Raw genomic sequence first — 27,476 nt, 5'->3', positions numbered from 1 at the left:
TTAAATCAGGGAGGGCAACAAAGCAATAAGAAGGAGCACAGGGCACCATGTTAGTGACAAATCGCAGGAGGTGGTTCTAGAAAGGTTGTGAAAACTAGTTTCTCATTGCAGGAATCGGGTTGGGCCACTCCTTCACCCCCCTTCTCAAACACAAATATTTTCATATAATAAAAGCCTGTTCCCTATGGTTATAACCCAGCCTCCCCTCCTCCGACACCACCATTTTTAAGGGGCTTGCTGCGCGGACTTCTCCAAAGTCCCTAGGTTTTTTCTCCCTCTGGCCCTTGTAGAGGTGAGGCGTCCCTTCGGGGGCTCACGCCGCGTGAGGGGACCAGAAACACCCATTAGGATCCAACCCAGGCAGCCGGCGGCCCGAGCATGCGCTGAGAGTTCGTGCAGCTGGCCCTGGCTGCCGCCGCTGCCTCGTCCGGACTTGGCGAGGACTTGGGAGGGACAGCGGCGCTGGGAGGTGGCTTAGCAGAGACTTTCCAGCAACTGCTGCCCAGGACTTTTTTTTTTCCCCCTTTTCCCAGGAGGCGGCGACGGCGGCGGCGGGGGGAGAGGAAGAGAAGGAAGCTTCTCCAGTTTGAGTCAATGCAGCCCTGCGGCTTTCCAGGAGGAGCGTCGCTGCCCCGATGAGCCCCCGCAGTGCGTCCCCGACTGTCCCCCGGCGGGATCGGGGCGCGGAGCCCAGCGCCGACGGTGAGTGGCCGCGCGTCTCTCGTCCTTCCTGCCCGCTGTCCCGCCAGCCCGCCGGCGGCGGCTGCCCCCGGCGCTGTGTGCTAAACTACTTAGAGTGCTGGCTTCGGGGCTCCCCGCCGCCGGCGCTTCCCCGCGCGCCCTGCCGGGGGCGCGCGCCCGGGTGGCGGGGCGGCTGACCGCGCTCGGCTTTGTGCTCCTCGGGCGGCTGGGAGAGCCGGGTCGCGGCCGGGGCCGGGGCCGGGGGAGGGGGACGTGAATGACTAACCCGGCGTCTGCACAGCTGCACCGGCCCTAATTCCCGTGCGCCCCTCCCCGCTCCCCGCCCGCCGCCCCCGGCTAATCCATCATTCCGGGGCCCAAACATCATTTCTCGTGTTCTCCCGGAGAAACCCTAGTCGCCGGGCGGAATCCCAGCTCAGCGCTGCGCCCCCTCCAGTGCCCCGCGTTCACACCCGAGCTGCGGGATGGCGAAGGGGGTGCGGAGGTGGGGGGCCCAGGAACTGTCCCAGTGAGAGGAACACTCTCACCTTCGGTGTCGCCCGCGGCGTCTGTGACATCTCCGGGGGGCGGGGGGGAGACGGGAGTGTGGTTTCCAACCTTCGGGACAGTTCGGAGCAGAGCTCTCCCCGAGGAGGGGCGTGGACTGAGGGAGGTTTTAAAGAGCATCTCATCAGAATTCAGAGGACACCGCCGCGTGTCCCCTGAGAACCCGAGTTTACTGCGCGCCTTCATTCATCCGGGGAGACAATCTTTTCTCTTCCCAGCAGGTGTTATCTGAAGCCTGTTTGGAACTTTGGGGAGTTTAGGTTACTATTATAACTTTAACAAATGATTTTCGATGAAGCGATGTCTCGAATGAACTAGGCTTCGGACCAGACCTGCACCCAGCTGAGGGCTGGCAGAGGAGGGATGGGCTGGGGGTGAGGAGCGCGGTGGTGAGAAGTCCCCTGTTATCCCCCGCCCTCTGCAGATCGCTGCTGTTTTGCCCGTGGGGGTAGGATGTGGTGAAAGGATGGGGCTTCTCCCTCCCGGGGCTCACAATGGCCAGAGAAGATTCTGTGAAGTGTTTGCGCTGCCTGCTCTACGCGCTCAATCTGCTCTTTTGGGTAAGTCAAGCAGTCCACTGCACCAACAGGTGGGGACGGCTGGACTCGGTTTCCTATAGCCACCACGTAATGCGCCAAAGGGCATGGCTAAGCATTAATTAATTACATGGGATCACACCCTCTATTTTTCAGAGAAGTAAATTTTGACCTTAAAATGCCTTTGATCTAGCTCAAGTTCCATTTGTAATTAGAAAAAAGAAATCCACCGCTGGATACTAGTGGCAGTAAAATTAGACTTGAAGTTAATCTGGGGATATAAATAAATGCACGTGCTTGTGCTTGTAGATAAGAAAATTTTGACACACTACTTAGGGAACTGCTTGTTTTCAGGAATTTCAGATAACTGTGCAAGCCATAAATTGTTTCCTTACGTCATCCTATAAAATCTGGTGGGGGCAGAAGTCTTACTATGTTTTTGTAGGAATTCATACCCAGATATCCTATCAAAAGACTAAGTAGATTTTTCTGGGAGATTCCATATAGTCTGAAAAGGTGGTTTCCGTGTAACTATTTCTAAGTTGGCAAAGCTTTAAGGAATTTTGTGTATGCTTTTGGAAAATCCCATAACCATTTAAGGAAATAAAATACATAAAATTTAACAAGCTCATGGAAATCTTTATGCCCTGTGAGTTAGTGACTTTTTATGCATTGCACCCAGGCATAAATTTTCATTAAGTGTTATTAATAATCACATTGTTATTTACAAAACTTTTGAGGAAACTGTAAAAATTTAAACGTCGAATGTTGCTTCAGGAAGCTGTCCTGCTTAAGCAGTTAGTTTTTTTTCCCCCAAATTTGTGTTCTATTAATAATTTATATTCAAAACGTTCTGTTACAGTTTTTAATGAGTAATTTATTTATTTGGCTGACTAGCTGGCATTTACCAGCTTTTTTTTTTGTAGGGTTATGACATGTGGTCTCTAGAGAATGACATTTTGGTTGAACTACTCCTTATGGATGGCTCCATTTTAAGGTGACAAATGAAGCCTTACGTCAGGAAGTAATCTGAAAGATATCTAAACTGGCAACTTTTTTTCTCAACATGAAACTTAAAGCATTGAGTAGTTATATTCACCACTTGGAAATATAAAATACCTAACTGATCTTATTGCAGTTTTTAATTCTAAAAATGTACAAATTAAATGTACATTTAATTTAAGGTACAAACTTAATTTAATTAAGGTCATTAAATTACCTGCTTAGCTATAGGGTATTAAGATTTTGAACTTTGTTCCTTTAAAATGTGTGATAATTGTCACTTCTGTTTATTAGTTTTTTACTTTTCTACTTTATTGTTTTTAATTACAGAATCAACACATTTTTATAACTAAAAGGGGATTTAAGATGATCTGGTCGAACTTCCTTACTTTGGGAATGAGAAAACTAAGTGTAGGTTAGTGACGGGAAGCCAAAGGTCAGATGGCCCAATGGTGACAGTGCCGGGAGCAGAACTCAGCTTTCTTGCCCCTAGACGGTGCCTTTACATGGACGATTACTGTGTTCGAACCTTGGAATTACTAGGACTTTTTTTGTGCAACATAGAACAATGTTTTGGAAATTTTCTCAATAACTTGTATTATGTGTGTGTGTGGAGGGGAACCCAAATCACTTAACAAAAATATTACTCTTCTGAGTAATGACATTTGCTTAAAAATGCCTATTCCTTAAACTCCTCCAGGGCTCTTTGTGTCCCCAAAGAATGTAAAATGTTATTTCTTTGTTGTTATCCCGTACTTCAACGTTCTCACTTTCTGTGTGTTCTGATTTATTAAAATTGCTTCCCCCTTTCTCCAGCCCTCCTCTTCTCCAAATATCATCTCCCCACCAACAAAATAATCCGAGTTTACTGCCTACTCAGCATCCCTCTGTATTTTTCTTTATTTTATTATTATTATTATTATTATTATTTTTTTGCTGTACGTGGGCCTCTCACTGTTGTGGCCTCTCCCATTGCGGAGCACAGGCTCCGGACGCGCAGGCTCAGCGGCCATGGCTCACAGGGCCAACCGCTCCGCGGCATGTGGGACCCTCCCGGACCGGGGCACAAACCTGTGTCCCCTGCATCAGCAGGCGGACTCTCAACCACTGCGCCACCAGGGAAGCCCTATTTTTCTTTATTTCATACAAAGATGTATTTACTCATACCTGTCCACGTATACCCATTCATGTACATTCATATAGATATTCATGACATTTTTTGTTAGGTTGTTTTTCTCATTTGGTTAGAGTTACAGGAGCGGGATTGCTATGTCAGAGGATATGTAATGATGACAACAAAATAGCTAACATTTATGTAGTTCTTACTATGTGTGCCAGGCACGTTTAAGTGTCTCAGTTTCCTAGCCTGCAAAATAGGAATGGTTCCTATTTTTTAGAGTTTTTTAGAGTTGTTGGGGGATTAGACTCAATATATGTGAAGTGCTTGAACAGTGGCACTTAATAAGCGCTATCTAGGTCGTAGCGGTAGCAATAGTAGCTGTAGTACCCACAGTCATTACTACTACTGCAATAATGATGCTCACGAATAGTTTACTGTAATAAGTAGATTACCAGGAGATGGATGGATGAGTCAAAGGAATCCTTGTAGTAGTAATGGTTATTGTTGTGATTAATACTGCTACTATTGCTACCGCTCCTCCATTCCTTTGACCCAGTAATCCTGTCCTGGGAATCTATCTCCTAGAAATAGAAGCACCAATATACCTCATTATATGTACATCATATACATATAATGTTGCTGCCATCTTATGAAACTTTTAAATTTTTACCAATCTAAGAGGTTTAAAGTGTTATTTCACTGTTACTTTATTCTTTACCTCCCCCGCTATCAGTGAGCTTGAGCATCACTTTATATAAACAAATTTTTATATGTTTTTTCAGTAGAATTTTTCTCTAGAATTTTATATAATCTTTTTTTATTCTTCTGTTCTTTTAAAGCACCTGCCTTTCTTGTCTTGATTAAGGTTTCTTTTTCTTTGAGATTATTTTATACAATTAAAATATCTGTCAGGAGTTTTTTGGAATTATATGAAATGTATATGATAACTTTGGGGACATTGGTGTTATTCTTTCAAAGTTAAAGCAATGTTTGCAGATCCTATATTTCCTTACTTGTGCCTCACACATTCCTGGGCATCCTTACACTACTCTTTCATCCAATTCTCATCTAATTCTCATTTTCCGCCTGGAAAATGGCGGGTGGTGGTAAAGAGAAGTTACTCAGTGAAGCTCATTAACTTGCCAGTAAGTAGCAGAATAGGGATTCAAAGTCCAATTTTCTTTTTCTCTAAGTGCGGCAGAAGTTGTACTATTGGAAACGGTGCTGAATTTATTTGCAGCAGAGAAATAAACATCTTCAGTAGGAAGGGATTAGCTGTCCACCTGCTCATTCCAAGTCCCCTAGAGCAGTGCTTCTCAACCCTCCACGTGCATACAGATCACCTGGGCATCTCGTTAAAATGCAAATTCTGATTCAGTATGTCTGGGGCTGGGCCTGAGAGTCTGCATTTCTCAAAAGCCCCTCTGTGACACTGTTGCTGCTGGTCTGAGTGCCCCATCTGGAGGAGCAAGGCTTTAGTCCTTGCTTTTAGTTCTCATTGGAATTAGAAGGAGAACAAACTAGTGTGGCGTGAACCTGAGCTCATCCTGAGTGTGGAGAGGGCGACTGTACTGGCCTCTAGTTTTGTGGGATTGAGATACCTGTACTCATTAACTGCAGGATCAAAAGCTGTATCCTTTTACTCTTCTCCTAGCATCTGAAATAGACTTTTTCTTATCTATTTCTACTATACTGGTACCCTCTCCCCTTCTCTACCCAGCAAAGATTTTAGGGAAAGAAAAATAAATCTTATTTGGAAAAACACTGAGGACCTATACAATTTTGTTTTTCTGTTCTGGGAGTTGAATATCAAACAGTGAATTTTTTTTTTTCAGTAAAAACATGTATCTTGCATATTTAATTTTTTTAAGTGGGAGGTATAGACCTGTCTAAGAGGAAACAATCCACAGAATATTCAAGATCACAGATGCACTGCATTCTTTCATTGCTGTGGATCCGGTCACCTTGATTTGCCATCTGTTGAAGTGGCTCTTTCACTTGTAAAGAAGCATGATCCCAGTTCAGCTCTACTGGGGCTGGCAGACAGATACTGGACCTTCGAGGTTTGTCATGAGTTTTGTGGATTTGTAACGGGAAAAGGCACATGAGACACAGTGCACGTGAGTAAACTGCCCTGAGAGCTCTTTGGAGACCATGATTCACATTCTGGCCACGATAGAGCAAGGAAATGGGTTATTTTTACTTCAAATGTATCACACTTTTACTTTTTAAATGCCATAGTATTTCATAAATGAAAGCTTTCCTCCATTTTAAAGACAACTTCTGTGGCTTTATGATGTGAGTGTTTGCCATTCTTAGATGATAATTTTCTGCTGTTGGAAAAATGGATACATATGGTTCTTTTTGGAAATTCTTGAAATTGGTGAACACTTAACATTCATCATGTTTGTTTATTATTTTCTAAAAGTATAATATCCCACCTGTAGTTTTAAACTCTCTTTTCTCACCAGCAGATAAGAGCCATTGTCTTTCACTTACCATTACCAAAGAGTAGCAAGAGAGAGGAACTACCCTCGATGAAATACGAAAAGAAGCTTATAAAAGAAAACCTAAAAAGCAGACAGGAAATCTGGTTCACACTTTTGGGATATATGCAAGCTAGCTGAAGAAAACAGAAGACTCAATGTTCTGTTTGTTTTTCTCCGGTTTTCTATAGTGAACCTTAGGTGTCTGACCCCCGTAGTCCCTAAAGAGATTCTGGGCAAGTGGGTATTTGCATTCACACAGCATTTATATACTCATGTTAAAATACTACTTTTTATTTTTTTATTTATTTTTTATTTTTTTTTTTGCGGTACGCAGGCCTCTCACTATTGTGGCCTCTCCCGTAGCGGAGCACAGGCTCCGGACGTGCAGGCTCAGCGGCCATGGCTCACGGGCCCAGCCGCTCCGTGGCATGTGGGATCTTCCCGGACCGGGACACGAACCTGCATCCCTTGCATCTGCAGGCAGACTCTCAACCACTGCGCCACCAGGGAAGCCCTACTACTTTTTGAATTGTTGCTCTCCACCCCCCCACAATTTTGTACTATGAAAGGCATTCCAGTTTACTTTAACTCTTCCTAAGGAATAAAGGAGAGCCCTTCGAGAAATGTTAGTGCTTTTTAAAAATAAACATTCAATAAGCTTTAGTCTCAGGGGCAAAGCTAATACACTTTTCTTAATGCGGTTGGCTCAGCTGAGCAAAGACAGGCCACTGCATGCTTCTTAAGGAAGCATTTCGAGAAGGAGAAGGGCGTGGAGGCTTCCTTGGGGCCCAGCCCTGCTGCCAACTGGACTCACAGGCCCCTCAGGCATCGTTCCCCACTCAGAACAGTCACAGGCTGGGCCATTGGGCTGCACAGAAACTACGGTGTAGAATGAGGCCTTTCACCCTTCTTTTGCCTGCATTGCCTATAGGGTGACCAGATCATTTATTGTGGAAATCAGGACAATTTTGAGAGTGAAGTTATAAGGGGTTGTCTCTATTAATAATGATGACAGGACAACAGAGGCTTAAAGTGGAACCATCCTGGTCAGAGCAGGATGTATGGTCACCCTGTCTGCAGGGCAACATGATCTATAAAAACTATTAGGCAGCACAGCTCCAAGGTGCTATTGATTTATTCATCCTTAATTAGTAGATGTTCGTGCTTAAATGATACCCACAAGGAATCTTCGGAACTTGTTTCAGCCATCATTTACAGTGCCCGTGCTTTCAGGCAAATAGTATGATCTGTTTGCTTTTTTTCTGCTGCTCCCAGCTCCCCCCCCCCAGACCCCCAGAAGGGAAGCTGGTTGAGGCATGAACTGATTAAAAGGTGGATGGGAGCAGGCTTGGGAACTGAGACAGACATGTTCCTGGGAAGTACTTGCCTTGGACTGCTAGCCTCCAAATTATCAAAAATTGATTTACCAGGCTTCCTTGGTGGCGCAGTGGTTGAGAGTCCGCCCGCCGATGCAGGGGACACGGGTCCGTGCCCCGGTCCGGGAGGATCCTACATGCCGCGGAGCGGCTGGGCCCGTGAGCCATGGCTGCTGAGCCTGCGCGTCCGGAGCCTGTTACTCCGCTACGGGAGAGGCCACGACAGTGAGAGGCCCGCGTACCGCAAAAAAACAAAAACAAAACCAAAAAACATTGATTTACCTTTACATTTTAATAAATAATAATTGGAATCCTTTTGTTTTTAAGAAAAAAAGGGAATTTTAAAAGCATCTAGTTCAATTTTTCCATTTTCATCATGAGCGAAAAGAGTTTCTAAAAGTTTGAATTACTCGTCCAAGTTCTCTGTAGAGACAGAAATGTAACTAAGTTCCTGGTCTCTCTTCCACATTCTGCTCTTTGCTAACAGATTTGACATAAAAAGAAAAGTTTAGGTGGCTGGCTTTAGACATCTGTCCGCCTTGAGCAGAAATGATTAGTGTTACTGTCACCTCATATAAGAATATATATTATATATGCCAGACAGTTGAAGGATGTAAATGTCTATTTTTTGACTGCAACCTTACTTCCTGGAAACTATAGGTATACATTTCATAATAAATTCTGATATAGGAAACAACTTGATTCTTGTTATTTTTTTTACATGATTAAATTCAAGCAAAACCAGAATATATCTGCAACACAGCAAATTTCATTTTTATAAATATTTGTTGAGAGCTAGCATTTTCTGAACGTTTTTGCAAGACAGAAGGTGGCAGAGGTCCTGCCAAGTAGTATATTAAATATATTTCTCTAAAGTAATCTTTGTGTTATTTTCTAAATATTTCCTTGAACTACAGATAATATTTTGCAATATTGGAGAAGATGTAAGGAGCTATAAACCTAGTTACATGTGATAACTACAGTGTCCTAATAATTTAATCATCATGAATGACAGTTGAAGAATTATTTTATTTTAATTTGGAAAGTTAGTAGAAAATACCATTATTTGTAAGGAGTCCTGAATTGGTTGCATAATTTGTCCTTCTAGATTTAATAGCATTAGGATTAGTTATTGAAGTGACCTTGTCTCATTTTAGCTTAGTTCCTTGCTATAGCATGCACTGTATTTGTTGTTACTGTTATTATTTTCTCAACAATAAGTAAAATCACTCTTTGAGAATTGAACTTTCTCAGCCATTTAATGCGGCTGGAAATAAGGTCATAATAAAAAGCAGTGTATTTTCAGAATTGCTTGTTTACTGTGAGATAAAGCTTTGTGTTGATATTATTTATTTCTACTGATGTTCTCTGCACAGCTACAATGCTTCGGTGACTACAGTGAAAAAAACAGCGGGGCTAAGTAGAATGCAACATTTGTAGTTTAAACGACTTTTAAGAACACTTAAGCCAGCTTCTGACCTGATATATAAATTTTTCATCATGTAATTCAGCAAGCATCTCTCTACTGGAAAACTTCCAGTGATAGAAAGCTCAGTTCTACTTAAAGCATCTCCTAATTTTGCTAAAGTTCTCCAATAGTTAGCTTATCTGGCAAGTTGAAATCATCTTTCTTTAATTATTTTCTCATTCATTCATCTAATATGTATCAGGTCTTACTACTGGGCCTGGTACTCTACTGTGAGATGGGGCTAGAGGCAGTGGTCTGTGTCCTCTAGTGGAATGAGATGGGTGGGTAAAAATAGGAGACGGTAGATAACTGCTCTGTGAAGTCTAGACAAGAGTGTTGACTCTGGGTAAGGAGGGAGCTGGGAGGAAAACTTTACATTCTAGCTGATGTTTGAGCTGGTCTTTAAGGATAAGGTTGCTCTGCTCATGATATGGAAAGGCTGGGGCAGGATTGCATTCCAGGCAGAGGGAGCTGCATGGGCAAAGCCATGGGTTTGGGAGGTCTGTGTGGTGCATATCAGAGAAGCACAAGCAGGACTTTTTTCATCCAAGGACAGAATGTGTGTGGGAAGGAGTTGGCAGGAAATAAGTTGAAGAGATAGGTCAAAGGGTGACTGAAGAGGGCCTGTGTGTCCTGCTGTAGAGTTTAAACTTATTCTCTAAGAGAGAGTTGGGGAAAGTGGAAGTGAGAGATGGGGAGGGGCCCCAAGGGGCAGCTATTAGAGCTTTATAAGCAGAATCGCTCGATCTGTGTTTTATAAAGCTAACTGAAGGGTGAATTTGAGGTGGAATCTGTGAGCTGGAGAGTTCTATTATAAGGTGATTATAATTGCCTGGCAAGAGACTGAGGGCTTGAACTAGCCAGAATGGCAGGAAAGGGGGAGGAATTTATCAGGTGTGTTGCAGGAACAATCCATTGGACTTGAAAGCAATTAGATGTAGGACTGAGGAAGAGGGAGAGGTTCAGGCTGCTTGCCAAGGTGCCAGTGGATGTGACTGAAGCATTGATTATACCATTTACCGAGACAGGAAAAACAGTGGGAGGGACACACAGGTTTCGAGAAGAATGAAAATGAGTTCAGTTTTAGAGATGTCAAAAATAAGAATGGCTATGGAAGTCCAATAGTTCTATCCAGAGCGGCCTTTCCCGTCCATTTGTTAGACCTTCAAATATCCGAAGATCACATCTATGTACTGATTTAAGAGTTGTCTCCTAAACTGAGAAAGGTTAAGAGAAAGGCCTGAGGTCAAAAGGAATAGGTAATATGTATAAGATAGTAACAGGGAATATGTGTAAGAATCCTACGCTTTTTTCATCCTGTGAATGCTCTATGAAGTTGGACTTGCTATTATAACATTTTATATAGGAGGAAACTGAAGCTTAGGAAAGATTAAATGACATACCCGAAGTCATATAGATGAAAAGGAGCAGAGCTGGAATTCAAATTCAAACCAAGCTTTTTTTTTTTTTTTTTTGCGGTACGCGGGCCTCCCACTGCTGCGGCCTCTCCCGCTGCGGAGCACAGGCTCCGGACGCGCAGGCTCAGCGGCCATGGCTCACGGGCCCAGTTGCTCCACAGCATGTGGGATCCTCCCGGACCGGGGCACGAACCCGCATCCCCCGCATCGGCAGGCGGACTCCCAACCACTGCGCCACCAGGGAAGCCCAAACCAAGGCTTTTTGATACAATGGCTTCTTATGGTCAAGACCATATGCCTCACGATGACCTCTAAGACCATGTGCTCTGACCCCTGCCTGGCTTTCCATTCTTGCACCCTGCCGGTTTCCCCTCCTTGCACATATCATGCTGCCTTCCACCCTGGGACCTTTGCTGTTCTTTCTGACTGGAATGTTCTTTTCAACCTCCCTTTCCCTAATGAACTTGATAATTATCTTTCAGATCTTAGCTGTCTGGAGAAGTCCCCTTGACCCCATGGAATAGGTCAGTCACCCCAAAAGGATTTTTTTTAATATTTATTATTTTTTTAAAATTTATTTATTTATTTTGCTGAGCTGGGTCTTAGTTGCAGCACGCAGCGTCTTCATGGCACGTGTGGGATCTTCGTTGTGGCATGTGGGATCTTTTAGTTGTATCATAAGGGATCTAGTTCCCTGACCAGGGATAGAACCTGGGCCCCTTGCAATGGGAGCATGGAGTCTTAGCCACTGGACCACCAGGGAAGTCCCCCAAAAGAAGTTCTTACAGCAACTTGTATTATTCCTTCCTAGTACTTATTACACTTTGCAGTTACACATTTGTGTCTCTGATGAATTGACTAACACTTGACTAACACGTGATCTCTTCACTTAGTAAATTTCATCATAGAATTGAGCTGGTGCCTGTCATTGCTGATCAGTATATATCTCTAGCACATTGCACAGTACCTGACAAAGAGCAGCTGATCAATACATATTTTTTTGAAAGAAAGAATAACTTCAGAACCCATGCTCTTAACGGTTCTACAGTACTAGAAATGTTTTGGAATATGCCGTTTTAAAAAATGACATTTTTGTTATGAATGGAAGTACTGTGTATATAATGACAACCGCTGATACTATATCATGCAAAATGAAGAATCTGATAATTTATTGATAGCTGTCTTAGAGCTATGATATTGAAAACTGGCTAAACAGCCTGCAAGAAATTAAAGGATGGAGAAATCAAGATCGGTTATTATTTCGAAGAATGATAAAGAGAGGGGAGAATTATTTATAACTGCAAAAGAATTAAGGTAATTAAATAAAATAGCACATTAGTAGACTTTCCCGTTCCCCTGAAACATATAAGGTATTTGAAGACCCACATATAGCCAAGTAGAGGGAGGCCACTTAGCCGCAGATTTAATCAAGCAGTCCATGGTCCCCTGCTAGCCCTGTGTGTTGTAATAGGTACTGTGATTATTGAGGTTTGGTAAGATCGACAGATCGGGAGACAGCTGCCATTGAAAAGATAGTCCGTTACACTCACAGATCCTAAGAGCTAGAGTACAGGTCTCCTCATGGTGGGGTCCATTGCGAGGCAGGGAGAGAGGGAGACTGAGCAAGTGCTTTCATTGGGGCTTCTTCAAGGAGGAACTGGCAAGGCAGGATAAGTAGGTTTTGGCTAGTTTGAATAATTTCAGCAGCCTCTGTCCCTAGTTGTCTGGCATCTGGACCTCGCGGTGATTCGGGCATGTGTAGAGTGGCCTGGAATGAGAGAGCTCAATAAAGGGGTGGTTGGGAGTGTGGGCTCCGGATTGGTTGGTTTGTATTTGAAAATGAAAACTGTGGGCCCTGAAGAAGGACTTCTCACAAGGGCGGGTGGAAGGTGGCCAAGGCAAGGTGACTCAGGCATATTATCAGTTTGTCCAGACCAAGGTGTGTCCAGCATACGCATGTAGAACAGATGTTAAAGCGTCAAGTTTACAGAAGCTAGAAGCATGTTTAATACACTGTGGCTGATCCGCTGGGTAACTTTTATGAGGTTTACAATCTGTTCTTCATTCCCAACAGGAATGAGGATAGTGATAAGTGGCCTAATTCTCCTCTGAACTGTGATCCCAGGGTTCTTAACCTGTTTGAAGCCATTGAGCCCTGAGCCCTCATTCAGCAAAGAAAGTAGTTCAGACATTCAGACTGAGCCTGACCCCTACAGAGGACCTCCCCCTGCAACCCCACCCCTCCCTTGTTTTAAGGAACCCTGCATGCTATGCAGGTGCATCTCCTCGCTGTTTGGGGAATATAAGGCTCGTTTGTAAACTTGGAAGGCATTTAGTGACTAACCCTGAAGCTTAAAGATGAAGGCCTGGATTTGAATCCAGCCCTGCCGTTGAATCTGCAAGACCTTGAACAGGTTACTTCACTTTTCCGTGCTTCATGTCACTTTTTACAGTCTGTCATTATCTGGTTTATGTATTTATTCCTTGTGTTCTGTAAGAAGCTCCACAGAGGCTGACATCTTGCTTCTTTTATGCATTGTTGGGTCTGTACTCTAGCACAGACAGTACAAGGCAGATGGTTGGGGCTGAGTAAATACAGTAGTTCCCCTTGTCCTCGGTTTCACTTTCTGTAGTTTCAGTTACCCACGGTCAACAGTGTTCCAAAAATATAAAATGGAAAATTCCAGAAATCAACAAGTCGTAAGTTTTATATTGTGTGCAGTTCTGAGAAGCGTGATGAAATCTCCTACTGTCAGGCCCAGGACGTGAATCATCCCTTTGTCCACTGTATCCAAGGTGTAGATGCTACCCGCCCATTATTATAGAAAAAAACATTAGTATATATAGGGTTTGGTACTCTCTAAGGTTTCAGGCTTCCAGTGGGGTTCGTGGAAAATATCCCCCTCGGATAAGGCGGGGATCTATTGTATTTGCAACTGGATGAAGGATGCGTGAATTCACTAGCTGCTTTTCCAGGCAGGTGGAGCTCCACGTGCTCTGCTGACCTAGGAGCCCTTATCCAGAAAGCATGTTTACAGCCACTCCTTGAGTCAGTAAAGACTCATTCCTATCTTGTATGTTCATTATTTCAGCATTTACAGAAAACCTGTGACGTAATGGTAATCAATGTTCATCAAGATGCCAGAAACTATTAAAAATCAAATTAAGCTGAAATTCATTATACTGCATTTAAGAAGATAAGTATAAGGCAATTTGAGAAAAATTTCCATCAAAATAGGAAAGGCCTTCAGAACTTAGAGTTAACCTTCAGCTTTTAGAAAAGCCTCCCAGGAAGACTGAATGAGTTCCAGATAGTTGCTGTTTAAAAAAAAAATCTTTTTTTTTAAATTATGGACAATTAAAAACATACAGAAGTAGAAAGCACAGTATAATTAATCCCCAGTTACCAACACAGCCTCCACTTCTCACTTAATCCCCATGCATCGGGATTGTTTATTAAACCATTCAGCATGTATCTGTAAAAGGTAAGGATTCTTAAAAAAAATAATACTATTGTCATATCTAAAATAATAAACAATAATTTATTTTATGATGTCAATATTTTTTATTTTATTTATTTTTTTATACAGCAAGTTCTTATTAGTTATCTATTTTATACATATTAGTGTATATATGTCAATCCCTATCTCCCAATTCATTCCACCAGCCCCTCCCCTCCACTTTCCCCCTTTGGTGTCCATATGTTTGTTCTCAACATCTGTGTCTCTATTTCTGCCTTGCAAACCGGTTCATCTGTACCATTTTTCTAGATTCCACATATATGCGTTAATGTATGATATTTGTTTTTCTCTTTCTGACTTACTTCACTCTGTATGACAGTCTCTATGTCCATCCACATCTCTACAAATGACCCATTTTTGTTCCTTTTTATGGCTGAGTAATATTCCATTGTATATATGTACCGCATCTTCTTTATCCATTCATCCGTCAATGGGCATTTAGGCTGCTTCCATGACCTGGCTATTGTAAATATTTTCAAATATCCAATATCGCCAGTCTTCTCATAAATGGCTTTTTGTGGTTGGTTCATTTAAATCAGGATCCAAACCAAGATCCTGACATTGCCTTGGACAATCTCTGAAATCTCTTTTAATTTATAACAGTTTCTCCTTCCTTCTTTTTGTTCCACCTGCCAGCTTTTTAAATTGAAGAAACCAGATCATTTGTTCTGTAAAATTTCTTATATTCTTGATTTTGTTGATTGCATCCGCATGGTGACATTTAACAAGTTTAAATCTGTTCCCTGTATTTCCTATAAACTGATAGAGCTGGAGGCTTGATTAGATTCAGGTTTGACTTTTTGGTTAAATTAACCTCAAAGGTATCTCTGAGTACTTCTGATTGCATCATATTGGGGACATTATTATATCCAGTTGCCTCTTTTTATGATACTAAGATTGATCAGGGCATCTGGTATTTTATGTCAACCTTATCTCTCCATTCTAAAAGTCCCCATCAGCCTTTCACACTTAATGCAGTAGTTCTCAGCCCTTACTACCCATTAGAATATCTGTGGAGCCTTTATCCACTTTTGATGCCCAGACCCCACTTCCAAGAATTGATTCAGGGTGGATCTGGGCTCAGTAATTTTTTGAAGAGTCCTGGTTGATTCTGATTTACAGACGGGACTGAGAGCCACTGACTTGATAATTTTGGCAGTCGTTGAAGATCTTTGCCAAGAGAGCCATTATTTCAGAAAAGATTATCCAATAGTGACATTCTGTCATGCTTTCTGTACTTATTAGCAGACATTCTTCCATTAAAAACTTTCATTAAGTCTTTGGTTCTTTTCTTTAGTTCGTATAGGAAAGATTGGATAAATATTGGATTCTTATCAGTTTTCTGAATAATGAGTTGAATATCCAACATCCTCCAAAGCTGGCTAATGAGTTTTGTTTAACAATTATTGTGAATTCATAGATTTTAGCATATTGGATGTTTTAAACCGTTGCATTTATTATTATTATGATGACTATTATTTTCATGCTCAAACTGTCTAACTTTAGCCAATGGAAGTCCTTTGAAGTTAGCTCCTGTGACGTTTCTGGACAACATCAGTAGTGTTTGATTGCTCCCTTGCTTTTACATATGACGTGTTTTAGGCTTATGTTGTATATTGGATAATTTAGTTGTTCTGTACAATTCCTGTCCTGAACTACCGTATCTAATAGTTCCGCTATCTGTATACTGTTTAGTGACATTCTATTTAGTAGCTATGACATGATTACAAAACAGAATGGCAGATATTTATAGTAACAGTAAATTTCAACAGGTGGTAAATGGTAATTAGGAAAAAACATAATGATTATGTAAATAAAATCTTTAATTTTTTATTATGAGTCCTGCAGAGCATGGTGCATAAATCCTTCGTCACCAGTTTGTATTTTTTTTCCCCCCAGTTAATGTCCATCAGCGTGTTGGCAGTTTCCGCTTGGATGAGGGACTACCTAAATAATGTTCTGACTTTAACTGCAGAAACAAGGTAGGCTTTATGATTAATGATTGATTTCTAGGGCTTCCCTGGTGGCGCAGCAGTTGCGAGTCCACCTGCCGATGCAGGGGACACGGGTTCGTGCCCCGGTCTGGGAAAATCCCACATACCGTGGAGCGGCTGGGCCCGTGAGCCGTGGCCGCTGAGCCTGCGCGTCCGGAGCCTGTGCTCCGCAACGGGAGAGGCCACAACAGTGAGAGGCCTGCGTACCGCAAAAAAAAAAAAAAAAAGATTGATTTCTTTCATCAGGGTTTCCTCAGACACTAGTTTCTAAGTAACATTGCCCTAGGGTGTTTAGACGGTAGTGCTCATCCACGATCGTTTGGACAGTTTTTCCTGCCCATGGCAACACTTGCATTTTCCAGCATATCATTAAGGTGTGCCACTGGTTCTGGAGGACACTTCTGGTTATGGTAATACCACTTGCCTGTCCTTCTGACAGTGTGCCAGCCATGTCATATTTGTGTATAAAGGACGACACAGCTACATTTCCTTAAGAAAATGATCGCCAACTTCTTCTTGCCTTCATATTCCTGAGCTAATGAAAACCAAACCCCAAATGTCATTTTCTTACCCAGTTTCAAGGATTGACCCACTAACATCTCAAGGGGCAAATTACTTAACTTCTCTGAGCCTCAGTTTCTTCATTTCTGAATGGGGATTGTATTAAATGCCACTCTGAATTTTCCTAAGGATTAACTGAGATACATTTCTATAAAATCCTTAACACGATGGAGCTTAGTAAGCACTTTGTAACGGTCGTTTTTTGTTATCTTAATTATTACTCGTACTGTTATGGCTCTAGTTAATAATTTTTTCACAGTCTTAGCAGAAAGCATTTCCCTCCCTTCATTTTAATTCAGACCAATTTCCCTTCCATAGCAGTGTTTCACATCTTTGGGAAAGGTCATTTGTTGGGGAGAAAGTGCACACTGCATATGGAGTCCCAGACCAGAGAAGAGTAGGGAGAGTCTTCTCAGTTAAGAAATGTTGAAAAGGGTTTCCCTGGTGGTGCGGTGGTTAAGAATCTGCCTGCCAGTGCAGGGGCACGGGTTCAAGCCCTGGTCCAGGAAGATCCCACATGCCACGGAGCAACTAAGCCTGTGCGCCGCAACTACTGAAGCCCGCACGCCTAGAGCCCGTGCTCCACAACAAGAGAAGCCACCAAAATGAGAAGCCACCAAAATGAGAAGCCCGTGCACCGCAACGAAGAGTAGTCCCTGCTCGCCGCAACTAGAGAAAGCCCGTGCGCAACAACAAAGACCCAATGCAGCCAAAAATAAATAACTAGATAAATAAATAAATTTATAAACAAAAAAAGAAATAGTGAAAAGTCTCATGTGGTTTCCTCAGGTTAAGGCTTCAAAGCTAATATTAGATCGACTTTTTACTGACAACCCCTATCTTATATTTTAAATGAGCGGAGGTAGGAAGGCTACCACTTGTATAAAAAACTAAACCAAACAAGACAAAAAATAAAACAAGCAAGCAAATTGGTGATTGTTCAGTGATTCTGAAATAGAAATCCAGTCTTCAGCTTTGAGGCGTGATGATTTAAAGGATTATTAACACAAGTCAGTTGTGTCTTGTACTATGTCTTGGGTGCATTTTGGTTGTATTTTATTTATAATATGACATTATTGTTCTTCTTTCAGGGTAGAGGAGGCTGTCATCTTGACTTATTTTCCTGTGGTTCATCCGGTCATGATTGCTGTTTGCTGTTTCCTGATCATCGTGGGGATGTTAGGATACTGTGGAACAGTAAAAAGAAATCTCTTGCTTCTTGCATGGGTACGGTGTTTATATCTATTCTTTACTGTGGTTAAAAAGACCAACCAGTAATGTATAATTGGTTCATCAGTGCACAAGATTACATGCTTAGGGAACTGTGATAGCGGTTCCCTAATCTGTGCTCATTGTTCAACATCCTGTGAGAAGGGAAGTGTTCTTTCCATGAGAGACGATTTCAGTACAAGTATTTGCTGTACTCAGAAGATGAGGCGCGGAAATATGTACACTATTTAATTATTTCACTCAGGCCATGTGTTGACATTTTCATCTGAAAGTACGAATTTTTTCTAGTGTCACGGACCTTATTACCAGTCCAACAGCCCCCTCGGGACTAGAACTGAGACGTCATAATGGAACTCTCTTTCTTTCTCTCTTTTCTTGTTTTAAGCAAACCCACCACTTAAACCCATGTGGAAATTCAGGTGGTGAGGTAGCAAACAGACATCATAATCCCGGCACTGCCTTTACATAGGTTAGTGGATATGAGTCTCAGTTTCTATAGTTTTAGTGTTTTGTTTTTTAAAAAATTCTGGAACAGTTGGACTAAATTACTTATTAAATTCCCTTCAGCACTCAAGCTCTATGATTCCAAAATCTATGATTATGCCTTTAATTCAAAAATTAGCAAACCCTCTTTTAACATTAAAAACTTGAGTCAATTAAAAATACAGTTTACAGATAGAGTTTTGAAGCTCATTGATTGTATAAAATATTATATGTTAACGGCCCCAGGGGGTTGAGGCTGCTAACATGTAATTGCAGACATATCAGATTCCTAAAAAGTAATTCATTGAGTATATTCCTTTCTTTGCCGTAGTTCTCAATGGTATCTGTGCACTCATTTCTTATAGGGAACTTAAAAAAAGGTTTTTTTATGGTGTGCTGATAAGCTGGATATCTGAGCAGAAAAAAAGCCCTGATTTGTAGCATTTGAAGATTTCTGTGATGTAAATACTCCCAGCATGGTCGATTTCAGGCTACCAACTTGCCATTACTGAATGCAGAGCTGGGGAGAGATGAGCACAGATTGGCTCTCAGGAGACAGCTCCCGCACGCCAGGGCTTGACTAGCTCCCGTCCCAAGCCCATTAAAACAGACTCTTAGTGTGAAGCTGAACTAAAGCTTTGCATTTCACAAGAACAACCTGTGTTAATGTATTACTTGGCTTCGTGGAGGATAACTCTTTAGGTCCATGATTGGAAAACAGAAAATGCTGCAGAGACAGGGGACATGCCCATTGCCTTACTTCTGTTCACTTTGGTATACAATGCTTTTGACTGTATTTTATTTATAATATGTCATTAATTTTCTTCTCTCAGGGGAGAGGAGGTGGAAGGGTTTGGCACCTAAGTTGCAATTCAAGAAATTTGGACAATAATTTAAACAAACTAAAGTACTTACTTTATATGAAACTTACAGTTTAAGGGATGGATAAGGTATTGAAACTCAAAAAAAAAATCTCAGAATCCTTTTTTAAAACCACAATCTTACAACGATGTCCTATGTATACAACCAATTTAAATATAGCTGCTGTTCTTCCTCCTCCCAACTGGTATGATTCTGGATGGTCCCTGGACTGTAGAGGTGGGGGGGGGGGGTAGGATAGCGTATTTCATGGAACTTCAAAGACTTTTAGGAACATATTTTGAAAACCATTTACGCATTCCATTAGATTGCTTGAATGCAAGTAAAACAATTTGACAAATAACGAGGTAATTTGGGCTCTCCTTGGGGCAGGATGAGTCATAGAGACTTGTGCATGGGAGCTAGTTTGTGATGTTGGAAAGAACCTTATGCTGCACAGGTGACATGGAGGACTGAGGTTCTAAGGGCCAGAAACTTGTTCATTCATTCATTCTTCAAACATTTATGGAGAATATAGGCACTATTAGCCTTTGCCATCAGACCAGTGTATACACCGTGGATAGGCAATTTCACTACTGTCTGACAAGACCTCTAATAAGATTTACTCTGAGTACTGAGGCTAGAGAAGAGCTCCAAGCTCAGTCCCAAGGGGTCAGCCTCTCCTCCAGGAGGATGACTGGCATAGATGGATACTGCTTTATCCCATCCCGCCCCTTTTGGTGGATGTACCCTTTTCCACAAAGCAGCTTTTGGTGCATCGCTGTTCCACGTGTCCCTGGCTGCGGTCAGCTCTTTGTTGTTCCTTCCTGTTGACTATCTGTGGCAGTTTGTTCCCCATTCCCATCGGGCTGCCTGTCTCCTCTTAGCAAGTTCCTAGATGTTACTCTGTCTAAACCCAGCACAGCCTTTCCTTTGCTTGAAGAATGATTTGTGGTCTCAGCTCCCAATTACCTGTTGCTCGTAACTGATCTGCATCTGATCTGCTTCTCAGGCAGTTTTTTCTCTGCCTTTCTTTCCATAGCCTCCTTCTCTAAACAGTTGTCAAATCCTGTAGGTTCTAGTTTTACAATCTCGGGATCCCGTCCCTTCTTTTCTTATTTGGAATGCCCAGGTTCAGGCTCTCCTGACTTTTTTTTTTCCCTTAATTTATTTTACTTATCTTTAAATTTTTGGCTACGTTGAGCCTTCGTTGCTGCGCACAGGGTTTCTCTAGTTGCCGTGAGCGGGGGCTACTCTTCATTGCAGCGCGCAAGGTTCTCATTGCAGTGGCTTCTCTTGTTGCGGAGCACGGGCTCTAGGTGCGCGGGCTTCAGAAGTTATGGCTCGCGGGCTCCAGAGCACAGGCTCAGTAGTTGTTACACACGGGCTTAGTTGCTCTGCGGCATGTGGGATCTTCCTGGACCAGGGATTGAACCCATGTCCCCGGCACTGGCAGGCGGATTCTTAACCATTGTGCCACCAGAGAGGTCCCTCTCCTGACTTCTTGCTGAAACAGTGCAGAGCCCCCTAACTAAACGTCCTGCCTCTGTTGTCTCCTAATTTACCCCAAACCAGTGCTGCCGGTTAATACAATGCAGCAGCGATCACATTACTCCTCTGTTCCAAAACCTTGAAAGACTTCTGGTTGGGTAATGAAGTGTTTAGAGACACTTCAATCTTGTGTCAAGCTCTTCTGCAATCAAACCTTCATCTGCCATTTTTAGCTTTCTTACCTACTTCATTTTCTGACTGTTCTTTCCTGCTCTTACTCCTGCTGTCCCTTAGCTGGGAATTTCTTCTTAATGCTTTTGTTTCAGTACTACCAGCCCATTACAATTTGCCTGAAATACTACCTCCTGAAATTGTAATAATGACAAAGATGATGATGATAATCAAAGTAGTTAACATTTCTCATGTGTTGACAAACTGTAATGCTTTCAGACTCGTAGAGGTTTAAATGAAATTTTTATATGAAGGGCTTTACATTAATTAATCAATTTTGAGATAGATACTATAATTATTCCCATAATATAGATGAGGAAAGGAAGCACAGGTTGGCTCAGTGATTTGCCTGTTTGCATAGCTAGTAAATGGAGTATATGGTATTCAGATCATCACAGTCTAGTTCGAACAACATGTTTGCAACAACTTCACTATTTTACTCTGTAATTGCTGCCTTTTCTTAAATGCTTAAGTATCTTAGTGTTATTTAATTATTAATACTTAGTATATCTTAAGGATTAGGCATCTCACATTGTATAAAACATTTTCCCTATGATCTTTCATTTTAAACTCAACAACAATCATCTAAGAGAGATGATTACAAATGAGGTTCAGAGAGGTTCAGTAATATGTCCAAGGTCACTCAGCACTAGCAGGTAAAGCTTTGATTCAGACCTCTGTGTTTCTGACTGCCAAGCCCATTCTCATTGGGCCTTTACCGATGTCTCCAACAGACATGTCTCAACTTTTGAAGTCCAGTGCATTTCTCCTATTATAAATTTCCCTTTTTTTATAACCAGCCCAAACTGCCAGACTACAAACAACTTGATAATATGAACCATTCATCTTGCCTATTGCTTTAATAACTTTTTATGAAATCGAGTAACAGACAGGAAATTAGAACAGTGTGAGTCGAAGTGGCCAGCACATCAGATAGGGAGGATGGTGTCTGGAAGGCAGTGAAGAGGGTGAGATTTTAAGGGAGGAGCCTGGCTGTTACATAGGTTTTGACAACAGTGGCCTGTTAAAGGGGTGAGCACTAACGCGGGATATGACAGGATGTCAGGTCTTTGACAAGTGTTTGCAACGAAACTCACATGATTTCTTCCTTTATGTCCTTTAGCTTTTTTTTTTGTGGTATGCGGGCCTCTTATCCTTTAGCTTTTTATCCTAATTTTTTTTTTTTTAATTAGGAGGTTCCTTAATTTTGGATACAAATGTTTAAATAAGCCCAATGCATTCAATCCAACTTGTCCATTTCCTTGTACTCAAAATCGCGCTTCACTTTTAAGACCTGTAAACCAGATTAGAGAAGAAAGCTTTTTAAAAAAAAAAAAAAAAAAAAGACCACCAGTATCTCTGAGAGCTGCCACAGCTCTTGAATGATTACTAAGAAAAGGTCTGGCAACTGGGCTATGGTGCTGTTTAAGCAAAAGTCAAAATGCCATTATTCATCAGACTGATCAAGAAAAAGTGAGAGAGGCTCAAAACAGATCTTTATAACTGACCTGCCTTCCCACGCTCACCCCTCCAACAAAACAACTGCAGGCTAAGAGACCACCTGTAGGAAAACATTTCTGGTGAACCTTGGTCATGAAGTCGACCCTTTTATTGAATTATAGATGCAGATTGCTAAAACACCCTAATTTAAGTTTCCTAAATAAACTACAGGACACCCAATAAAACTTGTATTTCAGATAGATGACAAATAATAGTTTCGTATAAGTTTGTCCCATGCAATATTTAGGATATACATCTACTAAAACATTATTTTTTATCTGAAACTCAAATTTAAATGAGCATCTTGTATTTTTACTTGCTGAATTTGGCAACCCTGCTCTAACCAGATTTGTTCTTAATAAATATGAAACTGTCACAGAACAGCAACTTTTATATACATATAGGAGGATATTACAAGTAATTAAATTCTAATTATATTGGGAAAACAAGCCAAAATGAATAGGAAGATAAGCTTGAATGTGCCATGACTTTCAAAGTAATTTTGGTAACAGAAATTCCTTTTCTCTTTACAAGAGAAATTAAAGCTAAATGGAAATTGGTTTCAAGCTTTAGATGGGTACTTCCCAAGGCTTTTAGCTGTAGACTAAATGAAATTCATTTGTTATTGCAGTTCTACCTTGCTATTAACAGAGGCATTAGGAAGGCAGTGCCAGCTCAGGGGGAATGTAAACAGATTGAACAGACATGTTTACAATATCGACAACAGCTGAACGTCACCGTCAGGAGATCGTCATTTGTCAGAGAGTGATGCTAATATATGCTCGGCTGCCAGCAAACCACAACTTGTCAGGCACTCGTCAGAAATTAAGTTGCCTGCGCCTTACATGTTTAAGATCAGTACCTTGTATTTAAAAGGGAAGGTTTTCTTTTCTTTTTTTTTCACTTTTATTATCCCAGAGAATTTGCACATAGCTAGTGATTGTGTGGAAGCACTTTTAAAGCTTTCTTAAAATATCCAGTGGTTGAATCAGATTTGAAATGATTCTCTTAAGAGAAATCAAGTACGTTTTTAATGGCCATGGAGAAATTAACCATCCTCAGTTTTCTGTTATTTAAAATCATAATGCAAAACAGGAATATCTTTAAATAGTAGTTAATTTTCTACTGACTCTGTTTAAGTCTTTCTTTTAACTAGTTATACATTTAATAATTATACAGCTCCTTATAACCCATTAAGTTAAAATTAAATTATTAAGTTAAATATCTTTATTATTTGCTATTTATAGTTTTGGTTGATAGCCTAGCACCTTTATTTCTAAATCAAAGTCCATCATATCATTGATTGCACGTTCAGCATCTACCCAGAGTTTCACTCTGTTTTCTCAGAAAATACTTATAGCAACTTTATATGGTTAGACTTATTTTACACCTGAGGGGAAGTAGGATGCCTGAAGATACACACCTGCTAGCTGCTTTCATTAGCATTCAGATTCAACTTATACAAGTCTATATGTGTTTCATTCCAACGCCCAGTGACTGGAATACATTTAATTAATTAATGGCACTATTTCTATAAAACTTAAATATGCTTCATCTGTAATCCAAGGTATTCAGTAGTCATTCAGTTTTTAAAAATATAATCTTTTAATGTCCTTATTAAGGAAGGAACTCTAAAAATTCGACCATCGTTCTCCCTTATCCTGTCCAAGAATCAAACAACTTCTCTTTCCCTTTCTGCTCTCTGTCCTTCTCCTCTCTTTCCTTTTTCCCTCTGTAAACATATACTGAGTACTCAGTCTGTGATAGACATGAGATACAAAGATGAAATGGGCGACTGCAAAGAAAATATCACAGCACAATACAGTATTAAGGTTATAAATAAATTAGTGTGGGAACCCTGAACAAGGAGCGGTTGGAGATTTCCAGTAGGTTGGGCAGGAGAGTCTTTATTTGAGCTGGATGTTGAAAATGTGTAAGAGTATTCTGGTGGAAAAGGGAAGCCACATGAAGAGTATGTGCAAAGATACAGAAGAATGAAAGAACATGGCAAGTTTAGGCAAAACTTAGAAGTTCCGTGTAACTATGGTGTCAGTGAAAAGCGCATGAAGTAGTCCAACCATGAAGGTCTTTGTAGGAGGGTCTGATGTTATCCCTTGGACTATAGAGAGTCAATGGGTGTTTCCAGCATTTAATGAAATGATAACATTAAGGGCTGGAGGCATTGGGAAGGCTGGTTAGTGGTTATACCCTAGTCTTTGGAAGCCATGCACGAGGTCTAGACTAAGACTAGGGTTTGAGGACTGAGTGGAAGGCAGCTGAATTCAGCAGACTTTGCTGAGATCGAATTTTTGCACATGATAGTAATGTTTGTATTACTTGACATGAGGAAACGGGGTATTACTCAATATGTATGCGTTTTTCATCTAATAGAAACATATCCCTTCAATATATGCGTTTTATTTTGACATGTTAACTAGAATTCTTTTAGGGCTATAGCTTTAAAATTTAGTTGTTAAACTCACAAAAATTTCAAGCAGAGGAAACTGAAGATGACGTAGGCATTTCTGCATCCGGAGGCTCAGCTTGCACATCTCGGTTTTGTATGCACACAAAGCCCAGGACAGAGTTCCATTAACCTTTCTGTTTCTTCAGTGATGTTGGTGTGACTGTCTCTAATTATACCCCAGAAAAGCACACAAGCAGACGTCTCTGAAAGGAAATGTCATGATATTCATGCCCTTAGTGGTGGGTCTTTGTGACAGGATCTTGAGTGTTCTTTGGACTTTTTGCTTACTTTAGGGTTTGAAGTATGAATGGCTCAAGGTTTTGTATTTCTGACTTTGGTATAATTTAGGTATACTCTGTCATGGTACGCATTTTAAGCTTTGTTATATATTGTTTCTTATTATATACATTTGCGATAGCTTTGGTTAAATATAAGCCATATAAATCTATACCCACTGATTTGGTGAATATCCCTAGTCTGTTCAGAGTTCAGTGACAGATATTTCTCAGGCAGCACGTGCTCTGAAGGAGTGATTCTGCTGTGGATGCTGGTTACAGGTTCAGCAAATGCTACCTTGAGGTTAATTCAGCAATTGTGTAGAGTTTTTGCTTTCACATCTGGGTCCAACATCTATTGACTTCCTTTGGCCAAGGTAAAACAGTAGCTATTCATTCAAAATCATATCAGTGTCTAGATGACTCAGGAAACAGAGTTAAATCAATAGACAAGCAAATGACACGTAAAAGACGAGAGAATTAAGTTGCTTAAGCTATAATGAGGAAAGTAGCTTTCAGAAAACCTGTATAGAAAAATGATGTTGAATATTTACTTAATATGCAATATCTGATGAATTTGATGACTAAATAATAGCTTATGAATTAAAGGTTTTTTTCATGAAATTTCCTAAATTAAAAACACCTACTTTTTCAGAATTGTGATCCATATATTTCCCCCTTTATTCATAGCAGGGATTTTTTTTTTTTTTTTGGCCTCGCTGCGTGGCATGTGGGATCTTAGTTCCCTGACCAGGGATCGGACCTGTGCCCCCTGCAGTGGAAGCATGGAGTCTTAACCACTGGACCAACAGGGAAGTCCCCATTTCCCCCTTTATTCAGTTAAAGGGTTATTACAGGCTCCAATTATGTGCTCAGATTAAGATGAATCTTCTCAGCTCACATGACAGAAACACTAATTTAAATTTTATTTAAAATGTATAAACACTGTAGTTGTATCACTTAGTATTCCTCTTAAGCACTACATTTGAATTATTCGGAAATAGGTGATTATCCCTGAACTTTCTTTAGATTACCATTATTTTAGTTTTAAATCTTTAAAATTTGGAAACTACAAGTTTCCGCAATATAGTTACAACTATGAAGACATTTTAGAAACATCTTTAAGAAAGTTGGAATTTTATTAGATGATACGTGCCAATGTAAGAATTGTTGCTAGTTAAGTAAAAATATGAATCTTTTCAGTGCCTCTTCTAGGAAACAAGCATTTAAATATTATAAATTTTCAGGTTCTGTGCAGGGTTTACACAGCCGAGTTGAAGACACAGACTGATAACTTTTAACAAGACTTGGAGAAGTTTGCCTTTTGTAATTAAAATATTTTAATTCTAAAAGTTCTCTTTTGTGTTATTAAAGTACTTTAAAAGAACTGTAAGGAACAATAGATAGCCTTGTTCTACCAAGAGCATTTAATAAAAGGACATGAGGAATCATTTGAACTGAGATCTGAGGGGGAGGGCAGAATTTGGATGGCTGGTGAGTCATGGGCAGAGGTGGGAGAAGGGCCTTTGCAGGGGAAGCAAGGGACTTTGAGGAATTGAAAGGCTAGCGGAGGGAGCAGCTGTGAAAAGACTCAGAAGCTCATGGAGTGCTTGGCAAAGGGCATGTGTAGGTCATTGGATAGACGTGTGCCAGTCTTACAAGGCTGAGACTTGGCTGTGTGACCTAGGGCCAAATTATGGAGATGTCTTGAATATATCTTGTGCACATGCTCTGCAGTGTGAAGTTTTGGGAGCTGCAGAGTGATGGGATATCTCTTTTGCTACATAACCCAGGAAGCAGTGTCTGTTCTTGCTTTCTTCGGGGCCTTTTTCTCATTTACCTGGGAGAAGATAGCTACCTGGTCCTGCCACTCTGGGCTAAGGGGGCTTCACATTTAGAGAACCCTTTTTGATGATGGAAGAGAGAATGGAAGACGTATTTTATTCTAACAATGTGCCTTTACTGATGAAGGAATAAAGGTTTTCAGGTGGGGCGGTCTAGCTAATGCTTTAGAATTTTTTTCCCAGATGTACATTGTAAACAAAATTTTATTAATCTGGATGTATTTAATTCAGGTTTAATAGCAAAATTATAGTTAGTAAGCTAAAGTAGGCACCAGGAAACTGGGTGTGGGGCTAGGATGCCCTTAGGGAGACCAGCCAGCCAAGGGCTCTTGTGGAATGGTTTGAACAGTAGTTCTTTGGAATG

General features: G+C 41.1%; 1 protein-coding gene across 3 annotated transcripts in view; it reads left to right on the top strand.

Moving 5' to 3' along the window:
* Nucleotides 1-232: 232 nt before the first annotated feature.
* TSPAN12 (tetraspanin 12) overlaps nt 233-27,476 on the top strand; it is a 65,951-nt gene continuing 38,707 nt past the window's right edge. Inside the window, exons 1-4 of one of the 3 annotated variants that reach the window (XM_004313167.4) lie at nt 233-702; nt 1,673-1,808; nt 16,078-16,160; nt 17,825-17,960. In XM_004313167.4, coding sequence (XP_004313215.1) covers nt 1,743-1,808; nt 16,078-16,160; nt 17,825-17,960 — 285 coding nt within the window. In that variant the 5' untranslated portion in view covers nt 233-702; nt 1,673-1,742. Of the gene's footprint in view, nt 703-1,337; nt 1,470-1,672; nt 1,809-11,139; nt 11,182-16,077; nt 16,161-17,824; nt 17,961-27,476 lie in introns of those variants that run through there. The other 2 variants (XM_073809869.1, XM_073809870.1) reach the window with 2 other exon arrangements.

The sequence above is a fragment of the Tursiops truncatus genome, chromosome 9 (assembly GCF_011762595.2).
Source record: "Tursiops truncatus isolate mTurTru1 chromosome 9, mTurTru1.mat.Y, whole genome shotgun sequence".
Lineage (NCBI taxonomy): Eukaryota > Metazoa > Chordata > Mammalia > Artiodactyla > Delphinidae > Tursiops > Tursiops truncatus.
This window is presented reverse-complemented; position numbering and strand designations above follow the sequence as displayed.